The 26,790-nt window shown below is 49.1% G+C and overlaps 2 protein-coding genes across 8 annotated transcripts in view; one reads left to right on the top strand and one right to left on the bottom strand.

The window, feature by feature from the left end:
• LOC135264601 (rabphilin-3A-like) overlaps window positions 1–26,790 on the bottom strand; it is a 54,927-nt gene that overhangs the window by 18,183 nt on the left and 9,954 nt on the right. For 3 of the 6 annotated variants that reach the window (XM_064353326.1, XM_064353330.1, XM_064353331.1), the window contains exons 1-2: window positions 11,785–11,998; window positions 944–1,070 (exon numbers count right to left, since the gene is read on the bottom strand). The gene's annotated coding sequence lies outside the window, so the exon portion shown is untranslated. Of the gene's footprint in view, window positions 1–943; window positions 1,071–1,207; window positions 1,315–11,784; window positions 11,999–26,790 lie in introns of those variants that run through there. The other 3 variants (XM_064353327.1, XM_064353328.1, XM_064353329.1) reach the window with 2 other exon arrangements.
• On the top strand, window positions 15,499–25,415 carry vps33a (VPS33A core subunit of CORVET and HOPS complexes). 2 transcript variants are annotated; one of them, XM_064353325.1, is made up of 13 exons: window positions 15,499–15,657; window positions 16,102–16,167; window positions 16,256–16,383; window positions 17,161–17,347; window positions 17,670–17,786; window positions 17,968–18,142; window positions 18,671–18,864; window positions 20,523–20,649; window positions 20,765–20,832; window positions 20,940–21,077; window positions 21,452–21,589; window positions 22,554–22,722; window positions 24,419–25,415. In XM_064353325.1, exons 1-13 carry the CDS (start codon window positions 15,532–15,534, stop codon window positions 24,610–24,612), a joined length of 1,827 nt encoding a protein of 608 aa, XP_064209395.1. In that variant the 5' UTR covers window positions 15,499–15,531; the 3' UTR covers window positions 24,613–25,415. The 2 variants fall into 2 exon arrangements, with proteins under 2 accessions (XP_064209395.1, XP_064209394.1); XM_064353324.1 differs by having other exon boundaries at window positions 22,488–22,722.

Raw genomic sequence — 26,790 nt, 5'->3', positions numbered from 1 at the left:
GACTGAGTTTGTCCTTTTTTATTCGCAGTGTTGCAGGATTTTCCTGTTTTCACTGCAGTCTGATTCTTGCGGCTGTGCTCGATATTGACGTTCGTCTAGCATCCGCCTCTCATTCTTTGACAAATTAAAGGATGGAAGGTTTGCATCAGCTCTGAAAACCTGTAGCAATTAAATGCTGATGCACAATCCATTAAATATTTGGCTGATGCAGGTTAGATCCCCTGTGCCAGATAACATCAGTCAGTGTCAGTACCCCCCTGCCCCGCCCCCTCCCTGTCATCCCCCTCAACATATTTACCACTGACTTTGGCCTCAGATTTTTGCAAAGCTCTACATTTAATTACTCTATGCGAGAGCCAGCAGGGCATCCAAAAACCAGAGCTGGCTGATCCCCAAATGCCCTTACTGTAAGTGATTTAAAAGACCGAGTCAGCTCGACCAATGATGATCAAGAGATAATCAGAATGCCATCCATAGCACACTGCTCATATAATACACACTGTCTATATCATACACACTGCTCATATAATACACACTGTCTATGATACACACTGCTCATATAATACACACTGTCTATATCATACACACTGCTCATATAATACACACTGTCTATGATACACACTGATCATATAATACACACTGTCTATATAATAAACACTGCTCATATAATACACACTGTCTATATAATACACACTGCTCATATAATACACACTGCTCATATAATACACACCGCTCATATAATACACACTGTCTATATAATACACACCACTCATAAAATACACCCTGTCTATATAATACACACTGTTCATATAATACACACTGTCTATATAATACACACTGTTCATATAATACAGTCTTACAGCCCTCTGTTCATGTAATACACAGTCTATATAATACACAGTGCTCATATAATACAGTGCAGAGAGGAGAGGTGTGCGTTTACCTGATGCAGGTGGACGTATGAAACAGAACAGCAGGAGCACGAGGGGGCGGAGCTCAGGAAGGACACGCCTCCAGAGGACGCAGTGGGAGGGGCTTCAGCAGGGGGGTGGGAGCAGGTGCAGGGGTGTCTGTGTGGAAGAAGCAAGAAGATGCAGTTTAGGCATCACAACATTTACTCAAGAGAGTGTACAACCCTTGGAGGGGGGGGGAGAAAATCTATAAATCTGGCTAAAGCAGGAGAAGAATAGTGTCAGTAATTCTGCACCTAAGCCCTCAGGTGTTCTTCCAAACGAACCCGACATCGAAAGCAGAAAGCTGCTTCTTCCAGCGAAGCTCCGGCAGGGTGTGTGTTCTGAACCCATCGCTTAAAGAGAATCAGGATCAAAACAGAGCGACTCCGCACTGTGGACCCAGAGGGAAATGGTGATAAACATGCTTTCTGACAGTCAGTTGCACCAGAATTGGTATTTCTATAAAATGCGGTATTAATAATTCATCAAACACGCATCCCACAGCTGTTACATGCAATTCTGCTTTCGTCTCGGACGTCCGATATCTCATATTGATCCTGCAGCGGATCGATTCCCCTCCTCTGTTCTGTGTAAACCGGGGGGGACACACAGGAATCAGGCGCGTTGTCTAACGGGCCAGTGGCTGGGCTGCTCCTGATGCCAGCGTACAGCCCTGAGGAGCGGGGGAGGCGGGGGGGGAGGGGGGAACAGCCCTGGATTTACACTTCCGTTGACATCATTGTTACCCCTGTATTTATTTTTTCAAAAGACAACAGTTTTATGTCCGCTATTGATTTTTTGGGGAGTGATGTAGGGGAGCAGCGGCTCTCTCGGGGGGGGGGCGGGGGGGGGGGGCCGAGAAAGGGGGTGCAGGCTCCTGTGACTCAGTCAGAGAAGCCCTTTCATCAGGAACACAGTCCGACCCCTGCAGCATCACAGGTTCGAACCCGAGCCGCCATGTGTTTACCATGGCGATAAATCCAGAGCTGCAGAATCCAATTGCGTCAGTTTTAAGGTGGATAACAACCGCCTGCAGAGGGAGATAAGCTCCGCCTCCAACTGGAGCTAGCTGGTACTGTCATAGCCCAGCCTGTGTGCAGCACATAGAGCTGAAAAGAGTCATCAGCACGCAGGTGAGTCATTAGCATGCAGGTGAGTCATTAGCACGCAGGTGAGTCATTAGCATGCAGGTGAGTCATTAGCATGCAGGTGAAGCATTAGCATGCAGGTGAGGCATTAGCATGCAGGTGAGGCATTAGCATGCAGGTGAGTCATTAGCATGCAGGTGAGTCATTAGCATGCAGGTGATGCATTAGCATGCAGGTGAAGCATTAGCATGCAGGTGAAGCATTAGCATGCAGCTGAGTCATTAGCATGCAGGTGAGTCATTAGCATGCAGGTGAGTCATTAGCATGCAGGTGAGTCATTAGCATGCAGGTGAGTCATTAGCATGCAGGTGAGTCATTAGCATGCAGGTGAGGCATTAGCATGCAGGTGAGCGCATGGCAGGACTGCACACTCTTCCTCTCTGCAGTGCTACGTGCGCAGGTGTAGGTGACACAGCAGTATTCTGAAAGGCAGAGCTGCCGTTTCCAAGCTCGGCAGAAAAAAGGGGGGAAATGTTGTTTTAAAACGTCCCGTCCTTCAGCAGCTCGGCTATCTCTGCACCCCCTCCGCTACCCCTGCAGTCACAAGGTGAGCGCTCGCCACGGTAACCACAGGAAGAAGCTTCGCCCACAGCTTTCAGCAAACAGACTGTGAGCCACGGCCAAATCAACGCCAAATTAATGCCGCAGCTGGCACAGCTGGCACAGAGGACACCAGACCTGGGTGTTCGCCCACACAGAGCCTTCACAGGGCGAGCACCCTGAAGCCCCAAAGCGCTGCTGCTGCTGCTGCTGCTGTTTTTCAAACACACTGTCCGTTACTCCACAGCATGACCATCTTCACTTCAGACTCCTCCCCCATGACAGCGCCCCCAGGGCTCAGGAGAGCCAATCAGAAATGAAGAGACGGGGCCAATCGGGTTTGTGCCACAAGGAACGCCGTAAACAGGAACACTGACGATTTAATGCAGGTGAAAAGGGGTCAGAAGGTAACTGTCCTTCCAAGTGTTTCTTCCACCCACCAAACCCAGCCAGCTGATTTCACTAATTAGCTCTGCCCCCTGGCTGAAGGGCTGTGCTAATTAGCAAATCCAGGTGACAGGAGCGAAATACTGGGGGAGGACTTTCTCTTCCTGGAGCTGGATTTCCTACCTCTGGTTTAACTGATGCATTGTGGGGTGGGGCCATTTTACAGACACACCATGGTATTGGGGGAGGGTGTGCCAGGAACTAGGTCAGCCCCCTCCCCCCCCTTCCCCGGGGTAAACAAAAATAGAATGCGAGATTAGGAAACGCCCCAGGGATTTGGGGGGGTTGAGCTAATGAGCGTAACCTTTCTACATGTTCCTGTGTTTCAACAGCAGCACCGAGAGCAAGTCACCTGTGCTTCAGTGCAGAGCAGCTGAACCACAGACACACCTGCGAGACGCGAGCGGATTATTGCAGGTTTATGGCTTCAAAACAGGAGCAGCCTGTTCTTTTTTTTAATTAAAAAATAATAATAATAAGGCTGCATTAATGTAGCAGTACGGCAAAGAAAGAATTAGAATAAAGAACGGATTGTTAAAAGCGGCGCGTTCTGGAACAGCGCCCATCCTGGAATGTGTGAGTATCTGTGAGGTTCTACTGCACAGGCCATGATCCCCTGCAGACCCCAAACAACAGCCAGGAGGTTCTTCTGAGTGTGCACACCGCACAACCCCATCTTAGACTTTTTGTTCCCCAGCTGGAAGCTCATACGGGTGAGCAGAGGCCTAACTCCCAGGCACCCCCAGCACGGTGACGTCTGCTGTCCTTTTAAACGGTTGCTCCACTCACACGCCGTCCTCACATCTCCACAGCCCTCAGTCTGGTTCTACACACGCGCGTGTGAGGCTCTGCGCTGGAGGCGAAACATGCAGGGTTAAACATGACTGCGCTGGACTCGATCACGCAGCTTCTGCAAAGTGGGTTAATGAGATTCGCAGATCAATGCAACTCCCCGAGGTTCGCTCACACATACTAATTATTCATCTGGCATGCAGCCGTGCAGCGCCGTCTCATGAGCTGCACCAGGTGCAGCCGTCCAGGTGTAGCCGTCCAGGTATAGCTGTCCAGACGAAACTCCACACGTGAGAGAACAGCTGAGTCTGACCGCCAGTCTGTGCTGTTTTACGTGTTCAGACGCCTGTTAGACTCACAGACTGGCGTGCAGGGGGCAGGTGAAGCACGCTCAGGTTCACCAGGAGCGCACACAGTGAGGGTCGGGTCCGTATCGACCCGTTCTCAGGAGCCAGCCGTCCCGCACTGAACAGCAACAATAAAGTCACAATCAATCAACTGCCCCCTGCTATGATTTTGTTTTTCTCCGAAATTAAATCACATCGGAAACGCGGGGAAGACAAGCGCAAGAATCACCTCGGAATAAAAACGCCAGACAGCGAAGCGCTGTCATCGATTAACCGCCTTTGGATTTTTCTGCGCCCCCACATGCACAAGGGTGCCCAGAAAAGCTGGCATCCCCCCGGCCCCCCCCCGTTCCCCCGCCCCCGCGTCCCCGCGCCCCGACTCGACCAAACACAACAGCCAGCCCAGACCCATACCGCTGCAGGGCCGTAAAACAGCGGCATGCTCAGGGATCACTGATCAGGCCAGTGCGCTTGGCTCCGCTGCAGGAGACCCAGGTTGCCGAGTAACACTTCATTACTCCGTAGAGCCCTCCCCCTTTCATTCAGGAGTAAAGGGCCACGGGCCAGAACCTGAGCGTCGCACAGCACGTCCGCGCTTAACCTGCCACAGCATTAAACTGACGGGAGATCAGCGCGCCTGTGCTCCGATGCTTTATGAATACAAGAGCCAGACATGCAGTCCAACGAGGGGAATATTATTAGTGAGCAAATTCTACATTTTTTCTTCACCAAAGTGAGCTTGAGACTGAAAAGGTAGAGCAGCAAACATGCAAGACATCAAGATAAATGAATCAATAATAATTTGGCTGGTATTGGGGCCAAATTCATTTAAAAAGGTGTATTATTTTTTCTGAACTTCTTCCTGAACGGTAATCATTTTCCTTCTCATTAGTGCCTCCATTTTAATTAAATCAATGTCCCTGGCAGACCAAATAGAACCGCATATTTGAAATAGTTCTACAGCAGCAGGGAACGTTGTTTGCCAAGATTGTACTCAGCACCTCAAGCAGGTCCCAGTCTTGCATGGTCTGGTGTTTTTAATAACAACAAGCCCTTGATGCTGCAGCCACAAGCGAATGTCAGCGTCGTTATGTTTTTTTTTCACACTGAGGCAGTACGGTACGGTGGGCAATGTCAGGCAAGCGGATGTGTACATAGCTGGCAACGCCCCCCCCCCCCCCCCGGCAGGCCTCCCCACTGGCCCTGGCGAATCTGGCTCTGTCACCACGGCGACTTACAGGAACTGACATCACCCCAAGGAGCACAGTGACGAGGTACAAAGAAACAGGTATCATGGCTGAGCTCTCTTTCTGTCTCTCGCTCTCTCTCTCTCTCACACACGCACTCTCTCTATTTCTTTCCCTCCCTCTCTCCCTCTTTCTCTCTCTCCCCCTACCTCTCTTTCCCTCTCACTCTCTCCCCTCTCCTTCTCTTCTTTTCCCACTCTCTCTCTCCCCCCCCTCCCCCCATCCGTGTGTGAGTCAGCCCTGCAGGTCCTTCAGCTGAGCAGAAAAAGGGGCGGGGCACCGTACAGCACGAGCTGATCTGGGTTCAGGTTTTCTCCTGTGCCGTATCCTAACCTCACCCATTAGGATGCAGAAGAACAGCTGATCCCAGATGAGCAGCCCTGCTCTGAGAGCTGATCCCAGATGAGCAGCCCTGCTCTGAGAGCTGATCCCAGATGAGCAGCCCTGCTCTGAGAGCTGATCCCAGATGAGCAGCCCTGCTCTGAGAGCTGATCCCAGATGAGCAGCCCTGCTCTGAGAGCTGACCCCAGATGAGCAGCCCTGCTCTGAGAGCTGATCCCAGATGAGCAGCCCTGCTCTGAGAGCTGATCCCAGATGAGCAGCCCTGCTCTGAGAGCTGACCCCAGATGAGCAGCCCTGCTCTGAGAGCTGATCCCAGATGAGCAGCTCTGCTCTGAGGTGTGTCAGGAGCACAGGGCTCACAGTGATCCCTGCATGTCTCCCAGCCCAGCGAGGAGCAGGTCGTTGGAGCAGTGCGGTTTGTGCACAGAGGCAGACTTTCCCGTGTTTCATGCGTACTGTAGAGAGTTCTCCAAATTAAACGCTCCCGGACAGCACCTGCAATTAAGTGCAGCCCAACAAGGGGCTGGCAGGGGTGTAATTTGCGCCCCTGGAACTGTTCCATGCGTTTAGGGAGTTGCGGGGTCCCGCTGGTTTTTATTCTCCCTCTAAATCAGCGACCAATTCAGGCTGCAGAAACCGGGCGGGGCCGGCTCACTGTGCAATAAACTATTATAATTCACTACTGAGGCGCCGACTCCCAACAGGAAGAAGAAGAAAAAAGACACTCTGCGGCTCTCCAAAAGCAACAACGGAAATCTCCGGGCTACACCCAGCATACTGATATCACCGCGAGCCTGATAGGACACATGCACACAGAGTGCCACTTCAACCGCATCCCCCACACTCCCCCCTGCACTGCACTGTCATCAGTTATTATCCGTCAATAACTTCATCAATAATTTCATCAATAAATGCACTTTGACCCATCGGTCAGTAAAATGGTGCATTGTTAAATACCCTCTACAATGGGGCTTGTTCCAGCCGAACTCAGCACGTCGCGGATCAGTGCTGCACTGTGTTTGTCATTTGTGTTTGATCGCACACACAAACGCTTCCAGCTAATTGTTTTATCACGTTTCACTAGCCATTGTCTGGCTCCTTATTCCTTACGGTTAGGATTCGCTCTGGGTGCGCTGCGCGTTTCAGCCCAGTCTGGATGCGTTTTAATCTGCCCTGGGGGAGCCCGCGCTGGGACACGGTGTTCTGGCTAATTCTCTGCTCTCGTTCTCTGCTGTATCTTCACCTGTCCTTTAGATTTGTGTGAGTAGAAGCGTCTGCGAACGTCTGAGGAGAGTAACCGGCTTTCCTGCTTTCAGTCCGGACTCAGAAAGGCTACGAGCGCTAACGCTGGCCTGCCGCGGGTACGCAGGTGACTTTACAGGAAATCGTTCTGCAAAAGGGGTTTTTAGATTTACACAAACGGCCATTTCCACCCGCCCTCCCTCACTGGAGTGTGAAAGGGGTTTTTTTTAAAGTCTCATCTGGTTTGGCAGATAGGGATTGGGCTTTTTCAGCTTGGGATAACTTCTTGATGCCCTGTGGGGCTGAAATGATTTGTTCTGAAAAGCCTGTGCTTATCTTCCTTCTGTAGTCTTCCTGTTTTCAGCCATTCAGAGTGAAATGCTGCACCTGAGCCTGTGCCCTTGTGACCTTACCTGTGTTCCAGTTATGACCAGTGAGTTCAGGTACCCCTGTACCCCAACATCACCTTTTCACACCCAGGGCTGCCCCCTCCACCTCCCCCTTTGTCCTCCGTTAACACCTTTAAATCTCAGCACTCACTCCATCCGGCTCTCCTCTGCATCCTCTTTTTCATTTAGCTGTGTTGTCAGGCCTCCTGTTTTTGCCTTGCCCGTCTCTTTCTGTCCTGTTTTATTAGTTCATAAGCCTCTTGTTTTCCTTGGTTGCTCTGAGAAGCATCTTTGAGTTTATAAAAAAAAAAGTGCTTGTGTAAGTCGGATCCATCGTTTTATTTTTGTTCCTCTTTATTATTATTATCTCCGCTGTCTGGAGCTTCAGGAGTTGGCGGGGTCTGAGCGCGCGCGGCCAGGAAGGCGATCCCCCGCGTTCGTGCGAAGGAAAGGGCCGGCGGACCCATCTGCGCGGCCATCTGTCACGCGCCAGGGACACATCCGCGCGCGGACCGCAGCGCCGCCTCCTCCTCCGGGACACGCAGATCCAGTCGCACTCGCTCACTCCCAGAGGTAAACGCGACTCCTTCCCGGTAATTCCAGCCTTCATTGAATCCTGAAACGCGATCATCTGAGCGATAAAGCTGTCAGAGACGGGACGCGTGCGCCAGGACGCGCTCGCGTCCATCACCCCGGCAACACGCCGCCGCCGCCGCCGCTGCTGTCAGGACCTCCGTTATTACCCTCCTGCTCAGATATACAGCCATCGATCCCCCGCTTTCTCCGTGTGACCGTAAGGCGGGAACAATGGCTTTCTTCTACATTATTTATGTTTCGCACATCATTTCAACCCCGTTAATCTCGCCCCTGCCCGCGCGCGGAACACGCGCTGTCTAGGGTCTGTCCCAGTGAACTGGAATCAGGCTAATTTCAGCGCGTCAAACACGCGTGAATATTTTGAAAACGAGGTATGAAAATACATTCATTTAAGATTATTATTATTATTATTATTATTATTATGAGAAGCAGAAGCGGCTGTGGTTTTATCACAGAGAGGTCTGCGGCCTGTTCTACGTTTGCAGCCTGATTTTCCACAGCACTAATTTATGCACATGTCAGCCTTTGGAAATGTGAAGGCACAGTTGTGAAGGCACAGCTGTGAAGGCCTGGTGGGGGGCATTATCTGTCACACTGATCTTCTGAATAAACCCTCCTGAGCTCCCACAGGAGCAGCAGCCTCTTTCATCGCTGCGGGACCACAGAGTTTCCAGAGCTGCAGTAATGAGGACCATGCTGATCACTGCAGCACATCACTCTGCAGCTGATCACTGCAGCACATCACTCTGCAGCTGATCACTGCAGCACATCACTCTGCAGCTGATCACTGCAGCACATCACTCTGCAGCTGATCACTGCAGCACATCACAGCACACACACACACACACACGCACACAGGCGCACACAGGCACATACACACATGCACACAAGCATGCACACACACACACAGACGCACACACACACAGGCACACACACACGCACACACGCACACAGGCACACACACACACACGCACGCACGCAGGCACACACACACGCACACCAGCATGCACACACACACACACACACAAGCATGCACACACACACACACATATAGGTTTACATGTATAGACATACACAGATACTCACACACTCAAATACACATGCATGCACACAGGTGCACAAACACACACATTCACACACACACAAGTGCATACATACAGTATATATAGACTACTCACAATATGAACACATACAATCACAAGCATGGATGCATACGCACGCACATGTGCACACGCACATAAATGCATACACACACATATGCTGAATTTGAGAGGAAAAATGATTTTACCCTTTTCTTACTATTACAATCGGTGGCCATAGTAACAGAGGAGATCAAAGGAAAAAGTTTAATATAGATCAATCTCTCAGAATGACTCAGAAAACACAGAAAGAATTCTCATCCATAGCGCTCTGTTTACACTCTGCTAAAGAACATCTACTAGGGGAGAGTGGGGAAATAATTAATGGTTTTTGTATTTGGCTCAATTCGGGAAATATTGCAAGAGCTAGATGAAGCATTTTTTAAATACAAACAGCCTACATCCCTTGGCTATGATGCTACAATAAAAATTTCTGGGACATACAATTCCCTAGCAATCTGACCAAAATTACAAAGAGTGAAATGTAATATTTAACCCTAAGGTTGGGGCAAAAGCCCAACTGTAAAACAACACCGGTCATTGTAGCGTAGGAAATACAATGCCACATCGATCCAGCTCACTTTCCATAGCACAATCCATAGGACGGCTGAGTCTCAACCCTTACACAAATCTCCCCATGTGGCCATGGGTTCAATTCCCAATTCCCCGCCTGAATGAACCCTTTGAAGTGAAGGTGTAGGTGTAGTAGTGTTCTAGAACGTTGCTCTCTCTTTCATTCTCACTCTCTCACTCTTCTCTCTTCCTTGTTTTCAGTTGCAGTTGCCAGCAGTGATTGTGACATCAGCATTAGAATGTTCAGTCCAGAACATTCTAATCACACATTTTCTCTCTAACAGCCGAGGCCAGTGCTCCTGTACCTGCCTTCTGAACTGTGTAATGAGTCTGGCTTTGCCGCCACGGTGTGGACTCATTGAGCATCAGTCCGATGCAATCGCGTCTGAAACAGGAAATGGTCCCGTGACAGACGCGGGTGCGTGCGCTTGCTGTCCCGTGCAGGACACACAGAGGACATAAAGCCCAAAGAGACAGCACAGAATCGGTCACTCTGTCCACTCCGCGAGCTCTCTGCTATGCAGACAGGCCGCTGTGGAAGGAGGGTGTGCTGGACACACAAACACTGCAGAGCAGTTTACTGCACCCTGTCTGCTGTTTCCCATCCCAGACCTCACACTCCACCTCTCCATCCCTCCACCTCTCCACCTATCCTTCCACTAAGAATCACATGGTATTTCACTTTGTCTTTCTCCTACCTTTTTTTTTTTTTTTACATCGCTCTCTCTGCCCCCTGTCTCTCTCCCCTCCTTCACAGCGCAGGGGACACAGGGGCGTGCTGACCAATCACAGCACAGGCAGAACGCGAGGGGCAGTTGTAGGAGAGGAGTACACATTCCCCTGTTTGTGCCCCCAAAACCGGCAACTGGCACACATCCCCCTCCCCACCTCTTCAAAGCACATCTCTCCTGTGACAGCCCCAGGTGTGTGGCCTGACAGAGGAAGAATCCCGGCGTGTCCCAGGTCACCTGGAGCCATGGCCTGCTCGGGTTCCCCTGCGCAGAGGGTCTGGCTGGGGGCCCCCAACCCCAGCCCGCCCGCCAAAACAAACTGCACCGGCTACAACCGCCTTTTCACTGCTCTGAGTGGAACCCCAGGTGGTGCCCACAGCCCGGTCCCACTACGGACCCGGCCTGAGCTCCCCCCCCCCTTTCCCTCCCTGAGCTGGCGGCCGGGGCACCGAGGAGCGCTTCCTCGCATGCAGCTGCCTCGCCCCCCCCCTTCACAGCGAACGCAGGGCGCGCTCCGACACGCAGCTACAGCACCCTCCTGCCACTCCTCTGCACCGATCGCAGGGCATTTAGCACAGGAGACAGCGCTGGGGAGGGACAGCGGTGCAGAACGCACCTCGCACAACTCAACCCATCACTTACGCCCATCAATTCACAAAAAGAGACATTAATTAATGGGTGTATTGCGCGATGCATTGCCACTTTAATTCAGCAACTTTGCACCTCTAGTCACCTCAGAATCTCAGCACCCCCCCCTTCCCCATTCCCCCTTCCCCACCCCCGAGGGCTGAGCAGTTTGTCAGAAAAGATATGGAGCATAAGATGACTGTGTTAGTGCGTTTATGGAATCGTTCAGAAGATGACTCGAACCGTACATGCTTCCCAGTTGCAGTCCCGTCGTCATTTTCGTACACGTGAGCGTGCGTGCGTGTAAGGTTATACACATTATCCAAGTAACGGGAATTGGGTGCAAAAATTATATCGCGGAATACATTTTAGATGGAATACCGCAGTTAATATCTCATTTGCATATGCGGAACAGTTCCCGTTTTAAAAATCGCACAAATGACTCGGTTCGATCTTTTTGCTATTAGCTGCATATACATCTGAACTGGTGCGGCAATCTCGGCATTCGATCAGCCCTGCTCTACAAACAGCGAAGACTTGCGTTGAATCCAGGGCTACCCATCACCTTTTTATTCGTTCCATTATGTTTACAATTGGATCTGACAAACACCCTTCCTCAACAGCATTATCGCCCTTAACGCTGTGCTAAGCCAGCGGTGAAGTGACTCACCTGAGCTTCAGTCCAGTCTTGATGGAAGCGGTCGGCAAATGATGCGGTCTAATTCTGCATGGTCGAATTTAACGGCAGAGGCGTGCAATGCGCATGCAACAACTGTCACGCAAACCCGTTTGCGCCGCGAGGGGTGCTCCTGTGTTCTTTAAGCCGATAACACCTTACACAGCAGCGTCCCCCGGCTCAGATCTCGCGCTCCGCGCTCGCGCATAAAGCTCGAGAGGGGGCTTCGGGAGATCGGCAAGCCCTTGATGTTCGGGTCAGGAAACCCCTGTATCAGTCGAAGCAAATATAAAAAAAATACTCTCTCCTACTTTTCAACACTACTACTATAATCTTATTATAGCCATCGTTATAAATATTGTAATGACTGTAAGTATTGCGGATGTTATTGTGACTATATCCACATTTTTATAAAAACCCAAAGTCAAATATTAACTTAGAATAATTGTTGTAGTAGTAAAGCTAAATGATAATGGTAATAGTGATTAGAGACAGAAGCACCTGCAGCGGTTGTGATATTGGGCCCGCGTGAATAGCAGCCGCGCGAGCAGGATAATCTGTCTGCTTTCATCTGCATTAGCCCAATGCGTCATTAAATAGAGGAAATGATATATTCCTGCAGGAATTCGTGTATGTACAACCTAATGGGTTTTTTTCTCTAGCAGATTAATGGTGGAAGATTTGGTTCGATTTAGTTCGCACTCGGATTTGCAGGCAGTCGTTATTAACGACAAAGTGCACACGTTGCAGCTTGAAATCCGGCAATATTTAACTCTATATATATATATGCAATTTCAATGCTCGGAGCTTATCAACAGTCAAGTGAAATATCGTAATTTAAATAACGCCAGCAGGTGGCAATTTTTGTGCAGTTTAATTAATTAAATTGCACCCCGTACCTTGCGGTCCCGTACTGAATAGTCTACGACCGATGAATAGCCACTCAGCGCTCATTATGATGCATTAAACAGCATGAGTTATTTTTCTTTTATTATTTGGTTTTATAGCGACTGATGGCTGTGCCGTATTGCAGCCTATTTGACACTGATATTAGCTCCACATATTTGTACTCTGATTATATATATATATATTTTTTTTTTAATTTTTAATTTTATTTTTTTTACTGTGATGGATATAGCTTTATGTCCATATTAAGAATATTTTGGCTTTTAAAATAAGTTGTCAACAACACAGAAAGTAGATTTTCAGAAAAAAAACTCATTTCCTGTCCTGATTTATTTGCTGAATATGGTCGAGATATGCCTCTGTGTTTATGAACCTTACTATTTCCCCCAGTATCGATTTATCTGGAACAAACAATAGCGCTGCTATGAATTTATCCAGAATTTTATTCCCACAGATTTGGGTCGGCACATCAGCAAGCAAACACCATACTGCATGGACAACATTCTCCAGCAACCTTTTCCCCTATGAGCGTGTTCATCATTAATGTATCTTCTGTGTCATGAACAAAATAATTTTACCTACATTTTGAGATTTATCAAAACAGAAAACTTACATCAGCAGTCGTGTACCGTCAGTGCTTTGTGGCTCTGTGACTAATAAAGCTTATTTGTATCATCATGTCACTAAAACATACGGAATGCAATAACAAACAAATGTAATAACAAACAATGCGGTTTTATCTTCTAAGGTGTATTATTGAGATCTTTTGAATGCTATTTTAATGATGAGTGTGAGCCGGGCAGGGCTCAGGACATGCAACAGCGGGGATGTTTTTGGGGAAACGCCTCAGCCTCACTGCAGCACGCAGCAGAGTAACAGCGTGGAGCAGAAACGGGAGTCCTGGAGCAAGAGCAGCACAGCCTCCGCTGCAGCTCCCTGCGTGGCACTAGGAACACACGAGGCTCCTTCCACCACAAACCTGCGGATAACGGATCACAACGCTCTTCTATAGGTGGCTCAACTCAGGTTCTTTGGATTACAAAACTCGAAGCTCCGGTGACAAGCCTTTTTTTACGTTGGCGCAGCGACCATAAAATAAATTGTATTAACTCATATTGTGCGGTTCAGTTAACAAGACTAATAGGTCCAGAAAGATGTTTGTAGCTTTGTGAACTACATGTTATTACCCCCATTCAAATACAAAACCAAAATGACCAAGTTCATGTGACAAAGAATCTTGCACTGAGACAACATAAAAAAATCAAGGTGTGGGGCCACAATTCCATCTGTCCATTTTCTACACCACTTACTCCAGGTCAGGGTTGCAGGGGGGCTGCAGCCCAGCATGTATTGGGATTGGAACACAATACCTTCTTGCTATGAGTCGAAAGTGCAATTCAATGCACCACAGTGCCACCCCCTTGCAAAGAGTATAATGCACTTACTGGGAAGTGAACAGAAATGAGTACACTCTTATGGATAGAGCTACGTTTTAGAATTTTGCAGACATTCAAATCCAGGGTGGTTTATACAGTATAATCCATTCATACAGCTGAGTATTTTACAGGTCAGCTAAAGAAGGCTACCTTTGCTCACCGGTGTACCAGTGCTAACACCAGCTCCCTAACCATAATCACACAGCCACCACTTTAATCGCAGCACGGACAGAGTCATCAACACGACGCTACTTCTGAATGGAGCGAATGTTGTAGTGCCCGCCACGGTTCCAGAGTTAGCGGCGCCCAATTTCCCAGAATTCTATGCGGCGCAGCGAGCAGTAGCTTCAGAGACGAGGTAGTATTTCGATGTTGTACCCATAATAAACGTGAATGCTGATGTAATTCAGCGGATTGAGGGATGTCTGACTTTAGAAATCGGAATTGGCTTGCCACGTCATATTGTTAAAGAAATGTAGTTGTATTTGATTGGAAACATTAACACACACATTGCATATAAAAAGTGCACGAGGGAGCATCAATACATTTTTTTCGAAACGTCATCAGAACAGTGTCAATATCATGTGCTGGTAAAAGGTAATAACCTGAACAGCAGTAACAACTCAGCAAGAATTTCATTAGTAGTGTCTTTACTGTCACCTAGTGGATAGTATCATGTATTACAAATTTCACACTGGAAAAAAAAAAAAAAAAACACCGCGCATATTTTGACAACCGACGACTAGGGAGTGGATTGAAAAAATAATGTTAAAACTTTAAAGAAACGCATATGAAGACGAGATAACATAGTATCTTTCTTATACGGTTATTTGTGAAAAAGGATAGCAAGAGAGAGAGCAAGAAATTATGAAGCATACATTGAAATTGTGTATAATCAAGCCGTTTTTTGGAGTCTTTGTCAGTAAGATTACAGGAGACATGCAGATTTTTAAAACGGTCATGTTCATGACACAAAACTGCTGATTCATTTTTAATAACCCAATTCAATAAAAAATCTATTTTCAGTTTTACTTATCGTCTTTACGCCTACTGGCCAATAAGACAGTGATAACGGCTTCCCACTGTATTTCCAGCGTATCATCATTTTATTAATAGCTTATAACACCTGTACGGCATCACAATTTGCTCTGAAACATTCAATGCGCGGATGTATTTCATAGTCTAATAATTAAATTAGCACGCTGTGGCAAGTAGATTAATTTGTATACAGAACGATGCATTAAACACAATGCAATAATATGCTATAATAGCATTATTGTATATTTTTTAGCCAATATACCCGTAATACAGTTTAACAGCAGTTTCTCTTTCTCCCTCTCTCTGAGGAACAGGGAGCGTTTGTTTTGACACGTGACCGCCCCCACCCGCGGACGGTCACATGATTGTGCTGGAAGACAGGAAGATGGCGGCCCACTTGTCTTACGGCAGAGTGAATCTGAACATTTTAAGGGAAGCTGCGCGGAAAGAGCTCCGAGAATTCTTGGATAAATGCGCTGGGAGCAAGGTAGGAAAGTGGTGAAGTATATGGCTAATCGACTCGTCGTTTGTTTCGCAGTTTGTGCGATTGAGAAAACTGGATTTCAGGCTCGCTGGTTGACAGGCTACCTGGCAGTCTCGGAAATCCATACATGTCCAATTTCCAAACCACGCTTTGAATCTAGTTAGGTCGGCTATTAATATTTTAACGTCACGGACTAGTTCTTTACTAAAAATACTGCGCCTTATGAATCGAGTGGTTTGTGATTTCGACGTTAGGACTGTAATGCCACCTAGATAACCTAGGTAATCTAATCGATGGTTATAAACGACGTGTCATGCTCTCTTGACAGTTGTCATAACACTTGTGAGACAAAACACGACACGTAACGTAGCCTAGTTAACTTCCCAAATTTTTCAACATACTGTTGTGCTAACTGTGAAATAAATTGTTCCTCTCAACTGTCTACAGGCCATCGTCTGGGATGAATATCTAACAGGACCCTTCGGCTTAATTGCTCAGTATTCCTTACTGAAGGTATGGACAATATCGTTTTTTTCTATTATAAACAGTGTGCGTTTGTGTGTGTTCGAGCGCCATCAACGAGCGGCTGTTTGCTTTGCAGGAACATGAAGTGGAGAAGATGTTTACGCTCAAGGGAGGCCGCCTTCCTGCAGCCGACGTTAAAAACATCATCTTCTTCGTTAGGCCCAGATTGGAGTTGATGGACATAATTGCGGAGAATGTCATTAGGTCAGTGCCTTGTTATCTCTGGAAAAAGATGTAATATAATTTGGGCAAACGCGAAAGTGCTGAATGAATCAGATGATCAGATAATCAGATTACCGACCGCCCTTTACTGTTGAGCTCTGAAAGAAATGAAGCACATCGACAAATGCTGCCCTTGGTGTAGCCATTAGCCACTAGAAGTTGGTCTGTTAGACCTGGAAGACCAGAATAGTTCGTTTAATTTGATAGTGATCCTTTCTGTTGATACGCTATAGGCATACATGCATACATTAAGAGTGAAGTAGGCCTACAGTGTATAATATTTCTAGGAATGCGCATTATCTAGGAAGAAAGGTCTAACAGACTCTCTCATTTTGAACATCAAAGGACAGAAATGCTTAGCATGTCAAAGATTTGCAGTTTAATCTGAATAAACAAAGGGGGTTATAGCAGTATACTTTGGGGTTAAAGTAAATACTCAGACTTTAACCCCAAAACCATTTCTGCCTATTTCAGCCCAGTTGTAGCTGGATGAGTGCAGTTATGAAATATAGAAGAACCAAATGCACAATGCACATTCTACAACAGCCACACATACAGCACTATCCAGAGCAGCAAGTGCAAGTTAAACTATACGAAGTAGAAATAACGACGTCTGTGTGAAAAATCCCGTTATACATTTTTAAAAAGCGGGATGTCTGTTACTTATTGGTTGCGTAGTTACAGGGACGGAAGGAAAGAGCGTTTTCGTGCGAGCGGCTGTTGTGCGTCAGATCGGTCATGTTTCTGTTCCCATGGCAGCGAGGACAAGCTGCGATCGACGCGAGATTTCCACATCCTGTTCGTGCCGCGTCACAGCCTGCTGTGCAAGCAGCGGCTAGAGGAACAGGGTGTGCTGGGATCGTTCACCAACATCGACGAGTACATCCTGGACCTGATTCCCTACGACGGCGACCTGCTGTCTATGGAGTCAGAGAGCGCGTTCAGGGTACGCTCGCTATCGCCCCCTATGGCATACACACGCATGCGCGGACATGAACTCACTTATACGCACGAGCACATGCACACACACACACACACACATACATGCATTCACTTGCACATACACTCGCATACGTACATATATTCTAACCCTCCTCTCAAACTCCGGTAAGTATAGCATGATTTGGGCTCAATTCCATTTCAGCTCAGCCATTTCAGAAAATGAATGGTAATCGATCGATTGATGGTGTAAGAAGACTAAAAAAAGATTGGCAGTTCTTAGTTGAATTTCTGTGAGTTTCCTGAACTGGAGCGGTTCTCCTCTGCAGGAGTGCTACCTGGAGAACGACCAGACCAGCCTGTACCACACTGCCAAGGGCCTGATGACCCTGCAGGCCCTGTACGGGACCATCCCGCAGATCTTCGGGAAGGGCGAGTGCGCTCGGGTGCGTCGCCGAAAAACGCCGCCATCTTTCCCCCCTTCGCTGTCTGGCCCTCTTTACACACGGGCCTTAACTTCTACTCAACTGGCTGTGGAGTCGCTTCCATTTTAAAGTCTGTAAATTAGCCCTGAAGTGGGTTGCCAGAGTGTGCTGACTCCCCTGCCCCACCCCCCCCCCCCCCCAGCACGTGGCGAACATGATGCTGAGGATGAAGAGGGAGTTTGCGGGCAGCCAGACGCAGATCCTGCCGGTGTTCGACACGCTGCTGCTCCTGGACCGCAACGTGGACCTGCTGACCCCGCTGGCCACACAGCTCACCTACGAGGGCCTGATCGACGAGGTCTACGGCATCACCAACGGTGAGCGCCGCGCGCCATCCCATAATAACACTAATCACTCTGTACCCAGTACAGCTGCCCCAGGTAATACTCAACACACCTGCCTCAGCCACTACCCAGCACACCTGCCCCAGGCACTACCCATCACACCTGCCTCAGCCACTACCCAGCACACCTGCCTCAGGTACTACCCAGCACACCTGCCTCAGCCACTACCCAGCACACCTGGTCAGCACACACCACCTGCCTCAGCCATACCAGACACACCCCAGGTACACCCACACACCTGCCCAGCCCCTACCCAGCACACTGCTCAGCCTACCAGCACACTGCTCAGCACTACCAACTACCCAGGTACTACCCATCACACCTGCCTCAGGTACTCAAACACTGCCTCAGCCACTACCAGCCCTGGTCAGGTACTACAACACACTGCAGCACTCAACACCTGCCTGTGGTGTGTGTTGTGTATAGTGTGTTTGTTGTGTATAGTGTGTGTTGGTGTCGTGTGGTGTGTGTGTGTGTGTATGTGTGCGTGTGTATGTACAGGCTATGTGAAGCTGCCTCCAGAGAAGTTTGCGCAGAAGAAGCAGGGCGAGGGGGGGAAGGACCTCCCCACCGAGGCCAAGAAGCTGCCGCTCAACTCTGCCGAGGAGCTCTACGCCGAGATCCGCGACAAGAACTTCAACGCCGTGGGCGCCGCCCTCAGCAAGAAGGCCAAGATCATCTCCGCCGCGTTCGAGGTTAGGGTTAGGGGGCCAGGACCTCTTTAATCTGGGCCACACGGGGGCCAGGACCTCTTTAATCTGAGGGGCCAGGACCTCTTTAATCTGAGGCCAGCCTAATCGGGGGCCAGGACCTCTTTAATCTGGGCCACACGGGGGCCAGGACCTCTTTAATCTGAGGGGCCAGGACCTCTTTAATCTGAGCCACAAGGGGGCCAGGTCCTCTTTAATCTGAGGGGCCAGGACCTCTTTAATCTGGGCCACACGGGGGCCAGGACCTCTTTAATCTGAGCCACACGGGGGCCAGGACCTCTTTAATCTGGGCCACACGGGGGCCAGGACCTCTTTAATCTGAGCCACACGGGGGCCAGGACCTCTTTAATCTGAGGGGCCAGGACCTCTTTAATCTGAGCCACACGGGGGCCAGGACCTCTTTAATCTGAGGGGCCAGGACATCTTTAATCTGAGCCGCACTAATTCCGTCTCCGCTCGTTAGGAGGTTCTCCACGCTCGTAATCACGCAGAAGGGCCACTCGTGACGCTCGAGAAATTCAGACATTATTTGTCCACAGAAGGACATTCTGTTCCTGAAATTACAGGCCTTGACCTTTCCGATTTCTGTTTGCCGAACATGTCAAATAATTAGATTTAATTACATTGTTGCTAAATAGACAATCGTATACTTTTAAAATGCTCTTAAATAGTGTGCATTCTCTTCATAATACATTAATGTGCCTGGATATTTGAGTTCTACGGTGCGGTACATGCATATATCTGCGTACATGGACTAATTAAGCCCAAATATAGACTTGAGTCCCGCGTGTCAGTTAAAAGATGTTAATTAAACAGGCATGGTACACTTTTTGCATGAGTACGTGCAAATGGAAAAAAGACTCCCTGCCATCCTGTTAGAGTCACAAGTGTGTTTGTATTTTTTTTTTTCATGCCTAGACCTGTCGAACACAGAGCTGATATTCCACGCAGGAGCAAGCCGTTTCCCCAGTGCTGTGTAATTAAAACACACTGGTCCTCCCAGCATCAGAGGCCTTTTAACTGAAGATTCTATGAAAATCCGTTTTTATGATCCAGTTGACGTCCGCTCTGTGTCTATGCCTGATCGCCTGGATGCCCTGTCCCCACTTCCTGTCCCGTCTCGGTTGTCAGGGTCATAGCTTTACAATCCTGTGAGCCTGAGCTGACACTCGCGTGAGATAACACGCCCAGATTCTACAGATGTGCCTTTCTGAGAATCTAAAGCTGGCGAGAACCAATCGGATTACAGGAACCCAATCTGGCGAACTGTAACCCCCTTCTCTGGAGCAGTGCTGTTTACTGTTCTCCACAGAGAGCGGGGGGGTCTGCTGGTTCTCACTCTTACCCAACACTCGAGCAGGAGACCACAAAATTAAGCCCCCCCCCCCCCCCCGTCTCTCGGGCTGAATTGTCTGCTGATTGTTAAGTGAAAATAGAGAGGAGCTGCACACTAAGGCCCTCTAAGAACAAGAATGAGTACCTCTGAGAGAGAGGAGGGAGGAGGGAGGGGGAGGGAGGGGGGAGGGGGGAGGGGGAGGGGGGAGAGAGAGAGGGGAGGGAGAGAGGGGAGAGGAGGAGAGAGAGGAGGGAGAGAATCTGGTGTTAGACTACTTCCTGTATGACACCGTTGTTTTTTTCCTCAGGAGCGCCACAACGCCAAGACGGTGGGAGAGATCAAGCAGTTTGTGTCCCAGCTGCCTCACATGCAGGCAGCGCGGAGCTCCCTGGCCAATCACACCTCCATCGCTGAGCTCATCAAGGACATCACCAGTGAGAAAAACAACACTCTTCTTTACGCGAGTCTGTGCATAAATACCTTCCAAACTGTTCTTGTTTTTTTTAATTTTTTTTACGAAGTTTGGTAAATAGCTTCTCTCCCTTTCAGCCTCTGAGGCGTTTTTTGACAACCTGACGGTGGAGCAGGAGTTCATGACGGGGGTGGACACTGACAAGGTCCGTTTGGCATTGTGGGGGCTCCTCCCTGTGTTGTTTTTTTTTTTTGGGGGGGGGGGGGGTCTTCTGGGAACGAGGTGTAAAGCGCGAACCTTCCGTCCCCCCAGGTGAACACCTACATCGAGGACTGCATGGCCCAGAAGGACCCGCTGATCAAGATCCTGCGCCTGGTCTGCATGCAGTCCGTGTGCAACAACGGGCTCAAGCAGAAGGTGCTGGACTACTACAAGAGGGAGATCCTGCAGGTAGAGCCAAAATGGCGGCTTGGCTCCTTTGTTGCATTGTAGACATTAGCTGCATTGCTATTTCCCATAAAATAACATTGCTTGAGCGTGTTGGGCTCGGTGATACAGTACCAGCCCACCCAAGGGTTTCAACCGGTTTTGTCATCATAACTGTTCTCATGGCTACTTCACAATGCTGTAATAGGACTGTACATCTAATTCAGTCCCCCTGGACTGTGGGAATCTGATGTCTCTCTTGATAGTGGAATTTGCCTGCAGTCAGAGCAGTGTGTGTGGTGTGGTCATTATAATGGCAGGTGTTTTAAGCCAAGGACCTGCGCAGTCGTGGGACTGCGTTACCTTGGCGATTAACGTGCCCGTTACTTCCGACGCAGACGTACGGCTACGAGCACATCCTGACGCTCGGCAACCTGGAGAAGACCGGCCTTCTGAAGCTGCAGACCAGCGCGCGGAACAGCTACCCCACCATCCGCAAAACCCTCAAACTGTGGATGGAAGACGCCAACGAGCAAGTGAGACCTGGAACCCAGAGCAAGTGAACTGGAAACCCTCACCCTCACCCTAACAACCTCACCCTCATAACCCACCTACCTAACCCTCACCCTAACCCTCACCCTAACACCTCACCCTACCACCCTAACCCTCACCCTCACTCCTCACCCTAACCCTCACCCCTTTACAACAGGTGGTCTACCCCCTTGCTCGTTCGATGTACCCTCATCTACTTCACATGTCTGAATAAGACAAAAACAAATACAGAAGAAGGGTGTGAGATCACACATATGTGAGTAGAATGTTCTTAAGTGAACATTCTAATGCTGATGTAACCATCACTACTGGTAATGGAAAGCGAGTTCTAGAACACTGACTTAGAATTCCAAAAAACCTACTCTTGGGTTAATAAGGGTTAACAAAGGGTTGGTCCACTGAAGGCCCTGTCAAGACGTTTTAACATGAATCAGGTAATTAAGAGGACGTTGGGTTCAGGAGACGTGTCCAGAACCGCGTATGTTTCTGACAGGTTAGCTGTTCCTGTCAGGCCTGAGTTAAAAATATGCATCTGAGGTGCTTTATTTAAAATGCTGTGGAACAAACTGAAAACACTCCAGCAGATCCCAGAAAATACAATCATAGGAAGGGAAAAGAGGAAAATGATTGAAATAGCCGTTTGTCCCTGGTAAGGTAAATTCCATTTTAAATTAGGAAAGTACTTGAATGACTCACTTCGTTGAGAAAATGCCCAGAACACTCTAAGCGGGATGCTTCAGCGAACCCTCAACCCGGACAGCTTCAGCGCTGGGTAACCAAGTCCTAGCGCGAGCTAACCCCCACCTGCCCCCCACAGAACCCCAACGATATCTCCTACGTGTACAGCAGCTACGCTAACCCCCACCTGTCCCCCCCCCACAGAACCCCAACGACATCTCCTACGTGTACAGCGGGTACGCTAACCCCCACCTGTCCCCCCCCCCACAGAACCCCAACGACATCTCCTACGTGTACAGCGGGTACGCGCCCCTCAGCGTGCGGCTGACGCAGCTCCTGACGCGGCCGGGGTGGCGCAGCATCGAGGAGGTGCTGAAGATGCTCCCCGGGCCGCACTTTGAGGAGCGCCAGCAGCTTCCCGCTGGACTCCACAAGAAGCGTAAGCTCCCGCCGCGGGGGGGAGGGGACGGGGGACGCGCCGCGCCGCGGGGGGGGGCCGTTTGTTACAGGGAGGGGTCGTTACTGATGCGCTTCAGGTTTAGCATCTTTAGGGTCAAAAGTGCTAAACTAGTACACCACTTGGGAATGGAACTGGCAACCTCTGTGTGTTATGAGCCCAGCTCCTTACCCATCATGCTACACTGCTGCGGAAGTGTGTGTTTGCAGAGCTGTAGGGGGGGCAGACGTTAAGGCGGGGGGGGGGGGCAGTATGCAGGGGGAGATAAGCACGGGGCCTGTGTTTGAGCACGGCTGTGATTGAACAGTGGCTGATTTGTGGCAGCGAAGGCAAAAGGGCTCTGTGAGTGTGTGTGTTTCGGGGGGGGGGCTCTGTGAGGTGTGTGGGGGTTTGGGGGGGGGGGGCCGAATGCCCTTATCACAAGCTGCAGGCACACAGGGGCTCGGGCTGCTTTTCTGCACACTGTCCTGCAGCCAGGGAACAGCACCGTGGAGTCACACGCGTGTTCCAAACACACCTGAGAGACACCTGAGAGACCCTCGCCGCAAAAAAAAAAATTAAAAAATCCATGTTTCTGTTTTAAATGGTCAGTAACGTGTAGAGCAGTGTTTCTCAACCCTGGTCCTGGGGACCCACTGCCCTGCATGTTTTAGATGTCTCCCTGCTCCAACACACCTGATTCAAATTAATGGGTCGTCATCAAGCTCTGCAGAAGCCTGATAGCGACCCATTCATTTGAATCAGGTGTGCTGGAGCAGGGAGACATCTAAAACATGCAGGGCAGTGGGTCCCCAGGACCAGGGTGGAGAAACACTGGTGTAGAATGTCTTTGGCATTAAAGGATTTCAGATAATTACTCCCCAGGAAGAACAGCCTGAAAAAGGGTCATCTGTGGCTTTAAAGCCAGGGAGCAGTCCCTCGTCTCCACAGTTAGCTGAGCAGAGTCTTGCGTGAATAACGGACGTGTGGCGATGATGATGATGGAGATGTGTCTCATGTTGTGTGTTAATTAGAGCAGTGGGTTTGGGGCGGGGGCCGGGGGCCGGGGGGCGGGGGGGCGGGCAAGTCCCCGCCTGTCAGCCGAATCCGGTAATTACTGCCTGCACAAAAAAGATTTAGCAGAACAAAAGCAATTATAGCCGTGCACATGCAGACGATGATACAGGAGGGTGAACCATGGAGACAGGCAGGGCAGCTGGGACAGGTGGGCCCGGTCTTTCAACATTTTGGATGTCTTTGTTGTTTTGGTCCATCCAAACATGTATAATTCTGCATATTGTTTAATTATGAAGATAAATTAAAGAAGGGTGATGGGATTCGTACTGCCATTGAGGGAGTCCTGGCTGCCTTGGGGTGGGGGAGGGTCCCCTCGTCTGGTCTTTAGAGCAGAGCCTCCCACTGGAGCATTGTGGGAGTGGTTGTGATGGGTTCATGAGAAATGTAATTTATTTTTTTGTATGTTACTGGTATGCATTTTTATTGCTGTTCGCACCAATGAGAGGAGAATCAGTGGCCATTGCATGTGCTGCAGTAGTCAGGGTGTACATCCTGTTTCTTAGAACGTTTAAAAAGTTTGGGAAGCATGTCTCTCTGGACATGAAGGGGGGGGGGGCGGGGGGGGGCTAGGGAATGTGGACGCTGCTGTTCGACCTGACGCCCGCGTGTTATTCTCCCTCAGGCCAGCAGGGGGAGAACAACACCACGCTGGTGTTCTTCCTCGGGGGCGTGACCTACGCCGAGATCGCGGCTCTCCGCTTCCTGTCCCAGATGGAGGACGGCGGAACCGAGTACATCATCGCCACCACCAAGCTGATCAACGGCACCAGCTGGGTCCGCTCCCTGATGGACCGGCTGGAGACCCTGCCCTTCTGAGCCCGGGGTCGTGTGTTAGCGCCTTCAGGAGTTAGCAGGACGGGGGGGGGGGACGGGGGGGGCTAGTCTCCAGGGTGACCAGCTGGATGTTCACTGAAGCAATTTAGGTGGAGTACCTTTGCTGAAGGGTACAATGGCAGCACTCCACCTGGGTTTAATGGGGCATTGTGGGAAGGAACGGGAAGAGACAGAGCAACCGGAGAAACGGCTGAAGTGGCGTTCATTAAGCGGGGGCGGGGGGGAAGGGGGGGGGGGTTCTGATGGTGGGTGCAATGTCCGGCCTTATGGGACAAAAGGACTGAATTGTGTCCTGGTGTGGTCCAGAGTTAATTGGCCCAAACCCAGCTCTAATCGCCAACCATCGCGTAAAATAAAACACAAACTGATCCAGGGTCAGCAGTTGTGATGGGAGAGGCTAGACCTTGCCCAATGCCCTGTTTGATTCCGCAACTTCAACGTACTCCCTGTCACCATGGTTACTGGTCCTGTTTGAGTAAGGACCTTACTGTGCGCCTAACTACAGCATACAGTGCTCATACTCGTTCAGCTGCTCCTGTTCTGTCTTTGCTGGAGAAACACAGCAGAAGTGTCTACAAACAGACACTTTTTCATGGAAGGTTTGAGCCAGAACAATCTGAGCATAGAAATCTGGCACTTTATGGCTGATGTGTTGTAATGTTCAAGTGCTACAAGCCGATATCCTGCTAACCTGTTGTCTCTGTTCACAGTCAAACTCGGATGCTCCCTCTTTTCCCCCAGTGCTTGTGTAAGTCTTGTAAATAAAGTGCATTACTGAACATAAATTGCAGGACCGTTTCAGTATGTGTAGGAGAACTGGGTCTGGTTTAAGGCAAATTGTTTTTTATCTCACTCTCTCGGCTCTCGTTATCCCATGGAACCTAAAAACTGCATTTTAGTGACTGAGAGTGTCTGCATTCCTGATCATTTCTAGGAACTAGCACAACATTCAGAAAAGCTTTATATAATAAATATAAAAAAATACTTTAAAAAATATAAAAGTGCATGTTATGTGAGTCCATTCGGATAACAACTGAGTATAATACATGCTGTAAAATTGGCGCCATTTTTAAAAAATGTTTTTCTGTCAATGTTGACTTTTTTCCCATATAGAAGAGAAATTAACTTGTATGTAGTGGAGTACAAATATAGAAAATCTCGATGCATTTGCAAAATAACCTGTTGGTGAAGACTGACTTTAATTATTGTACGTCCCCGTTACCTTCATCAGTCGCGGGCCTAAGGACTAGGATTTCAGTAAGTCTGTCCGTTTCAGTAGTCGGTTATATGAAGGGATGAAAGCGCGCGGGGAACCTGGCTCAGCCGTCAGCGTTCGGGCTCTCGAGGACCAATTAGCGCTAACAGGCCTCCTGATCGGCCGATAATGGCCCGCTGCAGTCTGGAGATCTTACCCTGTAACAGGCAATGATTTGATAGCGGAGGACGCTGATTGAATTAAGGGGGCATTTTCTCCTTGTTCCGGTAGAGGATAACTCGGTTGTCGTTGCAGTTTGATCTCTCCTGATCGATGCCGTGTCCGTGCCCTCGGCCACGGATTCAGCTGGGAAGCAGCAGTAGGAGGTGGAGTTCGACAAGAAACTGCATAGGAAGGACTGAAGACTGTTTTTATGCAATAAATGTGCTCGCCCATGGTTTAAAGTATTTTCATGAGCTAGGAATAATTATAACAACAACAACAGCAACAATAATAATAATAATAATAATAATAATAGGAAGCCAAATTGAAAACAGAGTGAATCCCTCTCGCCACCTACTTCAATGAAATGGGCTACATTTAAAAATCAAAACTGGCCATAATAACCTATAACTACATCTATCAAGGGTTTCTCAAACCAGCGCCCCAATAAACATTTCGCCTATACCAAGTTAGATATACAGCCCACGCACACACAAACAGAAAGATTAAACCATTACAAATTGTATTCACGCGGGATAGTCGATACCTTCTCAAAAAGGAGACCGATGACGGTACGGAAACATCTTTTGAAAATACGTTTTAATGCGTTTCAACACCGTTTGAAACATGGAAAAAGCGCATCTATTATTCGAAGGATTACGACGGGAAAAGGGTTGGCTCAGCTTCATCTAGGGGGAGCAGGTGCGTGACGTGGCTTTATTTTCCATTAGGAAAAACCCAAG

Source organism: Anguilla rostrata, chromosome 10 (assembly GCF_018555375.3).
Source record: "Anguilla rostrata isolate EN2019 chromosome 10, ASM1855537v3, whole genome shotgun sequence".
Classification (NCBI taxonomy): domain Eukaryota; kingdom Metazoa; phylum Chordata; class Actinopteri; order Anguilliformes; family Anguillidae; genus Anguilla; species Anguilla rostrata.
Note: the sequence above shows the minus strand (reverse complement) of the source record. Positions and strands in the feature narration are given on the sequence as shown.